At 39.9% G+C, this 9,868-nt stretch overlaps 1 protein-coding gene across 3 annotated transcripts in view; it reads left to right on the top strand.

Moving 5' to 3' along the window:
• CNTLN (centlein) overlaps positions 1-9,868 on the top strand; it is a 239,593-nt gene that overhangs the window by 81,237 nt on the left and 148,488 nt on the right. For all 3 annotated transcript variants that reach the window (XM_042455496.1, XM_042455497.1, XM_042455498.1), the window contains one exon: positions 1,930-2,124. In XM_042455496.1, the coding sequence (XP_042311430.1) occupies positions 1,930-2,124 (195 nt within the window). The remainder of the gene's footprint in view (positions 1-1,929; positions 2,125-9,868) is intronic.

The following is a 9,868-nucleotide window of genomic DNA, read 5'->3' as shown; positions in this document are numbered from 1 at the left end:
CCAGCAACAGATACGCCGTTTGAATCTTCTAGTGATTTTCTTTCTCTGTAAGACTGCTAACCTGGGCGAAAGTCCAATAGAAATATGAGCAGACCTGTATAGAACTGTCCTGAATGTTTGTCAAAGCTGGATTATTTATTTATTTCATGTTTATATCTGTATTCAAGACAATTTACAATGTGTCTTCTTGGCATTTTTGCTAAGATCAAATGTGGTTTAAAATACCATACCAAAGACTTGAATGCCTATGTAAACAGCATTACTTCCCGAATAGTATGCTGGAATGTAGCATTCAGAATATGTTGGCAAGTCACATGAATTGACGTACTGGGTAAGTGGACTGTCTGACCACTAACATAGGTCATTGATCTTGCTGTAAGGGACAGTATATCATAGGACATACATGCTGATAGGCTCAGTGCCATTTGGAAAAATAAAAGGTTTTTCCTCTGTGAATTTGCCTTTGGTACCTGACAAGTCCTTATCTAGTTCTTGCAGCCAGCAAACTAATGCAAGGGAGACAGTTGCTTTGGAATACAGTATAGCACTTCTCACTTGTTAGGAATGTAAAGTTGTTATCTGGTTTCAGTTGCTTGCAGCAAGGAACTTAGAAATGCTTATTCTGTTGTCACTGCAGAAGCTATTGGCTATATATATATATATGGAAGTTAAGGGACAATTGGTTATTTTCTATAAATACATTGTATAAATTAATTGACAGCTGTTAAAGTTCATTCATGCTTTCCCTCCTTTACAAATTAGATTTTTGAGACTATGTCCTTAAATGTTTAATAATGACATTTGAGAAAGTGCCATCAAATTAAGGGGGGATACAGACCGTCACTTTGAGCTGGCCTGTGGGTGGAGTTGCAGTGTAACACCTGCACACTCAATGCCATGACCCCATCCCCATGACACCATTTTGGCGTGCACTATGATGATGCCACTCTGGCACTGCATCTACACAATGCAGCACCAAAAGGGCATCATAACGCCATATCATAGCGCCTATGGCACCCTTTCCAGGGCGGAAAAAGAACCTGACGTTTGTGAGTTCTTTTTGCACCAGGTTGGGGGTGTGGTGTGCAGTTGCCGCATCCCCACCCAGCATTTCCAGGCGCGGCATGCAGCTACCCCTTACGGTCTGTCTGTGCAGCCTCTTAATCATGTATTTAGGACCAAACTACCCATGACAGGGTGGCCATTTATATTCTCATGTCTGCCCCATCCATCTCTAAAGCAGAGAAGGAAGCGAAGTCTACATTCTACAACTATATGTTCATGATAGCATGTTGTAGTGGCTTAAGCATTCTTCTATAACTCTGGAGACCAGGATTAAAATATCTTCTCAGCAATGGAAACCCACTAGGTAAGGATGACTTTAAGCTAGTCATACTCTGTCAGCCTCAGAGGAAGGCAAAAGCAAAGCTACCTCTACAAATCTTGCCAAGAAAACTCTTTGATAGGTTTGTCTTATAGAAACAACTTAAGGCACACAATAATCACATGCTAATAATGGAAGACAATTTTGATAGTCATATCTTCTCTGCCTTAGGGCCCTCAGTATTTCTGTTTTCTCACAACATAACTTAAATGTTGGATGTGTTCTTTTCTGCAAGTTTGTCCAGTCATGCTAAAATATGGGGCAGGGAGGATGATTCAGGTCCTAATAATGGGAATCTAGCCCACTTTGTGTGTAAACCAGACAGAAATTTAGTTTGATTTTAAACCTTTGCTACATAGTAATATAAAATTTATTCCAGAAGGGGTCTTGAAGAATAGGATTAACTTTTACAAGGGATGGGCTGATTTTCATCATATTGGTTCAACATTGATTCTGTTATTAGGTTTTATACTGTAATAGTTATCCCTGTATTGACGAATTGTACATTAGTTCATAATTAAGAAAATATTTTTTATTTAAAATAGCTTTACAGTGAATTGACTGTATGTTTTGAGAAACTAAAAGCGAGTGAGACTCAGCTTCGGCAAAGTCAAATTTCTCTCCAGAATCAGCTATTTGAAAAAGAACGATGTATAAGACAGCTGGAGGAGCAACTTCAGCAGGCGCAAGGTTCTGTGCCTACACTACCCCTTGAAATTTATCCAACTCAGAAAAAAGAGGTAAGAGAATATTTAAGTTGCCAAAGTAGTATGTTAAATTAGTCCACTGCCCAAGTTAACATGTTGGTAGAAGGATTCACATGAGTTCATAATATAGTTGGACATCATCCAATCTGAGTTTTCTTGCAGTATCTATTAAAAATGATATAATCTGATAGTTGTTTTTGTAACTTGATTTTTTATTCTGAGTAATTACCCAGAGATTAAAGCCAGCTCAAAGATATTAGGGAGGGAAGTCACTGCCTAACCCAGGAATCAGCTGGGTGGGGGGATGAGCAGAGAAAGCTCATTAGATGCTATGCAAAGTGACCAAGAGGAATTGTGACATGGTGAAGAGAGAAAGTCTGGACACAAAATTTCCTGGAGTAAAAAGTAGTTTTAGGAGGAGTAGTTTTAGGCTTTAATCCCCTTCACTTAATGAAGCTTGTCTAATTTACTTCATTGAGAGGAGGAGAAGGAGGAGGAGGTGGTGGTGGTGGTGATGATGGTTGCCTTATCCAGAAGAACTTGCCTAGGCAGATGGGCACAGCTGGTGCTGCAAAAGCCAGCTTACCTTGTGGCAAAGAGCAGCACCATTTTTCCAAGCAAGAAATGTCTGTGGATCTGGACATATCAGCCAAAATTTCACTTGGTAGCAAGGTCTACTAAAAGAAGTCACCATCTAAAGAGACCCTTCTACTTTTATATCATCAAAGTTAAAACAAGAGGGGCAAAATACTTCTTTACCAGCTAACATACTTCCCTCCTCTAAATGAAATTTCCTGAACTTGAGAAATCTTCCATTACTTCCCTTTTAGTTATCTATTTGTCTACTCTTCCAGTGCTGTAACCAACAAATACCTGAATTAAAAGTCTGCTTTTGTTGATTTAAGTAGTATTTGGTATACGGGATATGGAACACATGTTGTAGTTGCTGTTAACTGCTTTCGAGTTAACCTTAACTCACGGCTACCCTTTGAATAAGATTTCTCCAAGATCCCCTGTCCTCCATGCTCTCCTCAGGTCCAGCAGGCTCAGGCCTGTGGCCTCCCTAATTGAGTCCATCCATCTAGCTTGTGGTTTCCTTTTCTTTCTGCTGCTTTCTACCTTTCCTAGCATTATTGTCTTTTCTAATAATTCATGCCTTCTCGTGATGTGGCCAAAATATGAAAGCTTCAGCTTGGTCATCTTGGCTTCTAGAGAGAGTTCAGACTTGATCTGTTCAAGAACCCTTTTTGTCTTCTTGGCTGTCCATGGTATCCTTGACACTCTTCACCAGCACTGCATTTCAAAAGAGTTTATTTTCTCTCTGTTGGTTTTCTTCACTGTCCAACTCTCACATCTGTACATGGTGATGTGGAATAAGATAGCTTGTACTATCCTCACTTGAATGTTGACAGTTTTACCTTTGCTCTTTAGAGTCTTACTCTTAGCTGCCCTTTCCAATCCTAGTCTTCTTCTGCAATCTCCATTCTGATCAGTTTCATCAAATGTATGGGAACTCTTTGACTTTCAGTTTACTTGTTTTCTAGGATGAATTCTTGTAGCTATTCTATGGTCATTATTTTTATTTTTTTAATGTTCATCATCAGGCCTACATTGGCACTTTCCTCCTTGACCCTCTTCAATTCAATTCAGTTGTTCCAGGTTTTTGTTGGTTTTTGCTAGTTGTATTATATTGTCTGCATATCTTAGATTGTTAATGTTCCTGTCACTGATCTTCGGTCTGTCTGCTTCTCAACCTGCTTTGCATACAATATTTTCTACATACAGGCTGAATAAATAGGGTGATAGAATTCAATCTTGCCTGACCCCTTTCCGTATTAAGTACCAATCTGTTTCTCCTTATTCAGTTCTGACAGCAGCCACTTGTCCTGAATAGAAGTTCCAAATTAAATAATTAAATACAGGGCACCCTTCCCTTACATGGTGATCCGTTTCAGACCCCCTACGTAAGGGAAATTCCACAGATGCTGAAGCCCCATTTTAAACAATGGGACTCGTACATGCAGCGTGGCATGGCACACATGTCGTGTGTGCGCGCGTCATTGCCTTTTATAGTGAGTGGCTTTCAGCATAAGCAGAAAGCCGCATAAAGTGTGCCCCTGTATGATGCGGGTGCACTGTATAATGGCATTCCCATTTCTTTGAAAGTGTTCCATAATTTTTCATGATCTATGCCGGGGATGGTGAACCTCTAGGCTCTGGCAAACTACCATTTCCATCCTGTTAGTTTCTCATCACCACCAACCAAGCTGAAGGAAGTTTTAGCCAGGCCCATGAGGTTGTAGCTCTTTCCCTTATGTTACATGCAACCTCAGCAGAAGGGGAAGCCCTACAACCAAGCCCTCATGGGCCTGGCTAAAACTTCCTTCAGCTTGGCTTGTGGTAAGGCATGGCGGGAATGGTTTGTCAGAGCCTTGAGGCCTGTAGGTTCCCCACCCCTGGCATAGACGGTGAAAAATTATGGAACAATGAAAGAAATGGGAGTGCCATTATATTTAATTATTTAATTTGGAACCTATATTCAGGACAAGTGGCTGCTGTTGTTTATTAGAACCTGGAGGGCTGTAGGTTCCTTACCCCTGGTCTATGCAGTCAACTGATTTATTGTAGTCAATGAAAAACATGCAGATTTTCTTTTTAAATTCCGTAGTGTGCTCTATTATCCATTGTATGTTTTCAGTGTGACCCCCCTAATGCCTCTTTCTTTTTAGCTTGCACCTTTGAGCTTTCGCTTTCTATATATGGTAGGGGTTTTTGCTGCACAATTTTGAGCATAATTTTGCTTGTGTGGGAAGTTAGTGCACTGGTCCTGTCGTTACTTCATTCTTTTGTGTCTCCTTTTTTTTTGTACAGGAAAATACAGTGGGCCTTTGCCTTATGCGGGGATCCGTTCAGCACCCCCCCCCCCACACACACACATAAGGCAAAAAGCGTGTATGTTTAAGCTCCATTGGATATAATGGGGCTTGTGTTTGTGGCATGGCCGTGTGTGCACGCCATGGGTGCGCGTGCCATTCTCCTTTTTGGCAAGCGGCTTCAGCATAAGCTGAAAGCCGGCTATAATGAGCCCGCATATGGCGCGGGCTCACTGTATATTGATCTGTCCCAGTCTATGGGCCACTGTTTTGTTTTGCAAATTTGTTGGCAGATTTTATGTAGAACTGAACTTGATTATGTGGATTGTAGCAGTTCCATTGATTGCACAGAACTCTGTTTACTTTCCCACTGTAGTGGTACCTATTTATCTACTTGCATTTGCATGCTTTTGAACTGCTAGGTTGCCAGAAGCTGGGACTAGTGTGCAACCATAGGGGATGATGCTCATCTCCATTACTAAGCTGAAGAGCCAGGGTTGTCAGAGACTACTCTGTGATCATATAGCCAGCATGATTGCACAGCATGCTGTTTACCTTCCCACTGGAGTGGTACCTATTTATTTACTTGCATTTGCATGCTTTCAAACTGCTAGGTTGGTAGTACAGTAGCTGGGACTACTGATGGGAGCTCACCCCATCATGCGGCACCTGGGTCTCAAATTGCCAACCTGCCGATCTTGCAATCAACAGAGTCAGCGTCTTAACCACATGAGACAAACATGATGTTTGGATAGACGACAAATCTTAAGCATGCTTCAGTCAAATCCTGGGCAAGAAAAATTAGTACTGTATAGGTCAGACATTTGTTTCTTAGTTAAAGGTGAATATCTGATGATATATTGCAGTGCTGGGTGCTATTCTATTTGTCTATTATTTCTATGATGGTTAAATAATAATATAATACATTTGATGCATAGATAATTCTGTCCCCCACTATTCTTCCATCCTCAGTGTCTAAAGTTCTTGCCATTTCATCAGCATAGTTTTGCTCATAGGATGGGAATGGTGGCAGCAGAGTGTAGGCAGATGTGTTATTCTGTCTGAAATGGTCATAAAATATTGGCATAGTACATGTGTTCCTGTTAACTTTAAGACCAATTTTAATTTTTTAAAAAAATGCTAATTAAATTAATTATTTAAAAAAGCCATATACTTAATTGACTGAGATTGATTAGTCCTGTTTTTCTTATTCTTATGTGTTGACTCTATTCTTCTTATTAAACTGCTCCCTTTGGAGAAAGAAGGCAAAAGAGTGAATTTTATTCATATATATATATTTCCCTTAAAAATGCAAAGAATGAGACACATTTTAGTGCTTAGGATAATATTAAGCAAGCAACATTGTTTGTCTTATGACAAAAAGCACACATGTTTATGTGAAAGATCTGTCAGTTTCAATAATTCCATCCAAATCCCTGATCAACATTTTTTTAAAGTGTGCTTAATATTTAGGTACTATTAAGGAAACTAATGGCAAATAAGTCCAGGAGTTCCTGTTAGTGCTGGGGTACAACTGTGTCCACATGCAGAAGACTACCAGTCAGGAAAGAAACACCACTGCTGAGTCTGAAAGTAGTTCACAACTGAGATTCTTCCAAAGAGGCTTTTAATCTTAGTTGTAGCTAATGTTTACATTCACGATACAGCAATATTTACACAAACCAGCATAATGCTCTGTCATCAACCAACATCCATACCACACATTGTGTACTGGAGCATTCATCCTTATATACACAAACACAGCTAGAATTCTGATCCAACCTCCTGCCAGTGTTTCATCAGCTTCCTATCATGCAGCCACGGTGACAGTGCAGTTTGGAACTGCTATGAATCATCTCCATGCTCAAGTTGCATCATCTTTCTCTGAGTCAGCATTTCCTCTTTAACCAGTTGCATGCACCTGAGATATACAGCCCAGGGCAAAAATATACTGTCAGTTCTTAGGTGCAGAAAATAAAGTACTGTGGGGATGAAGAAAATGTAGTGTGCTCCTCTCAATATTATTACTGAGAAAAGGCATGCATGGATCTTTGGCACTGGGAGAATGCTGGTAGTGTTACTAGAGAATTGGAAAGTTGTGAATGTTTGCGGTGAAGGAAGGTTGCGAAGTAAGAACACTTGGAGAGAATAACTTTACAAACCTAACTTGTGCTTTAAAATTAACTGCCTACCTGTCAAGGAAGTATGTGATTTATTCTGTACAATTAACCCTTGATTTCTCAGAGAAATATGCTTTTTCTGAAGGACAGAGTGATTGAGCTGAAAAGTTAGTAATTTACCAAGACAAAATCTTCATCACAATTTAGATTGAACTCATTTTGACATACTTTTAATGATACAGAAGATAGCGCTTCGGTAGGATAGTGAAAAAGAAGAGTGCTAAATGACTTTTCTTTTTGAAAACACTGTAAACTAGTGCAGTAGACATATAAGATGTTTGTAGATTATGCACTGTATTCCTTCAAAGCCCTTTCATACATTACATGGCAGCCTAATCCCATCCAAAAGTGTATTGCAAGTGTAAATGCAGTTTCAAATGGTTATGTATCTAGAGAGTCACTGGATTTGCATCAGAAAGCTGCATCATACCTCCTGAATATTTGTCAATGAAAAGTTGATAAGATCCAGAATAAATTAGCTGAATTTAGTTTCCATTGGAATCAATGGAATAGTTAGCCATGACTCAAATTCCATTTGGTAGCACTATTAATTAAGTACAGCTAATTTACTTTTGATCCAGCACATTTTTCCTAAAAATACTGTGTTATAATAATTTAGTACCTGCAAAGTACAACAGGATATTAGTTGGTTTATTTAATTCAGGATTGAATCATGCTATCCTTCAGATGGTGGGCAAAACAGACTGGCAACTTGGAGTGGGCTCAGGCCATTCCAGCCTTGATTGGCCCCCGATCAGCTGGGAATTGTGGCAACTGGCTGAAGCATTCCTGAAGCCAGCTGCTGCCGCAGTCCTAAACAGACTGCTGGCAAAGAATGGCTTATTGCCACTCCTTTTCTGTCTGGCCTTGGGCTGCCTTAGGTGGTCTCAGAGTGGCTTCTGGCTGCCCTAGTTATCAGCTGGGGTTTGGTTCCAGGATCCCCCATAGATAACAAAATCCATGGATGCTCAAGTTGCATTCAATACAACGGCATAGAAAAAAAATGGCAAAATCAAAGTTTCCTTTTTGGAATTTATAAATTTTAAAAGTATTTTCAAGCCTGAATGCTTGAATCTGTGGATAAAAAAATGCATGGATAAGGAGGGCCGACTGTACTTTTGTAGTATTATTGTTGTATGCCTCAAAATCATTTTTTACTTATAGCGACCCTAAAGTGAACCTGACATAGGATTTTTTTTGACACTTCAGAGTGGATTTGCAATTTTCATAGTCTGAGGCTGAAAGAGTGTGACTTGCCCAAGATCACCCAGTGGAAGTTTTATGCTAAAACCACTACACCACGCTGGCTCTCTTATTTTGTAGAATCGATATGCTAAACGAAATCTCCCTCCCTCCCTATCTGTCTTGTGCTTTTATTGCCACAGGCCAGAGAGTAGATATACAGGTTGAGTATCCCTTATCTGAAAATCCAAAATCCAAAATTCTCCAAATACAAAACCTTTTGAGTGCTGATATGCCATCACACATTCAATGATTCTGTGTACACAAACTGTGCTTCATGTACAAATTAATTAAAATACTGTTTAAAATTACCTTCAGGCTATACATATAAGGTGTAATGAAACATAATTGAATTTTGAGTTCAGATTAGGTTCCTGTCATTAAGATAGCACATTATATGCAGATATTCCACAATAAAAATAAAATAAAATAATCCAAAATCCAAAACACTTCTGGTCACTTTTGGATAATTGTATTCAACCTGTAATATATATATATATATATAAGAGAGAGAGAGAGAGAGAGAGAGAGAGAGAGTTTGGACACTACTGATGCTTCTAAATTAATATCAACAGAAGGACCTTACCAGCAATAAATGCTTCTTGGTTTGGTCTTAAAAATATATTGACTTATATTTAGTATAATATGAGGGTGATAAAGGTACAACCTGAAGACCATATGCAGTCCTCTGAACCTTTTTGTGGCTTCAGAAGTCTGCAGGGCCCCCACAACAAATAAGGTTCCAAAAGGCCACTATAAAAATAAGTGAGCAAACTGCTCCTCCAGTAAAGTTAGCCATTGGTCTTGTTTCTTAAGTCTTTCAAATCATCTTGTTTTTCTCCTCGTAGAAATGTTTCTGTCCACCTCCTCCAAATCTTGCTCTGCTCCACTTCCTGAATTTTGTGTGATGGCATAGTGATGCCAAGAGTGCATCTTCAGAAGTCTAGTCTCCGTTTCAATAACTCTCCTTCCACATATACATATAGGGGAAAAGAAGTGAGAAGAAATGGGGGTGGGGGGAGTAGGATTTTCCTGCTCTTTGATCCTTTCTATCTCCCTCTCTCCTTCTCTCTGTCTCTGGATTCATTTTGACCAGAAGTCTCTGTCACTGCTTCGACCTCCTTTTGTAGTCCTGTCTCTTGGTAGTGTCATAATCTTCAATCTCATATCCAACTGGAAAAAAAATAAGAAATTGAAGTCTATGGAGTACACACACACCCATCTCCTTTTGTATTCATAGTAACACAGTCCCTTTTTCAGGGGTCATGCAGACTGGCAGCCTGAGGCCGCTCCAGACTGGTCACTCCCCGATCAGCATGGCGACTGCTCTGCCTGGTCCTGATCTGGGCTGCTGCCACCACATTCCTAAATGGGACGCTGGCAAAGAGCAGACTTTCCCCGCTCCTTATTGTGTTGGCTTTTCTCATCTGGGTGCGCTCTTCGTGTGGCTTCCAGATACTCTGGGGGCATGCCTTATCTGCA

This window comes from Sceloporus undulatus, chromosome 2 (genome assembly GCF_019175285.1).
Source record: "Sceloporus undulatus isolate JIND9_A2432 ecotype Alabama chromosome 2, SceUnd_v1.1, whole genome shotgun sequence".
In the NCBI taxonomy this organism is placed as follows: Eukaryota; Metazoa; Chordata; class Lepidosauria; order Squamata; family Phrynosomatidae; genus Sceloporus; species Sceloporus undulatus.
Note: the sequence above shows the minus strand (reverse complement) of the source record. Positions and strands in the feature narration are given on the sequence as shown.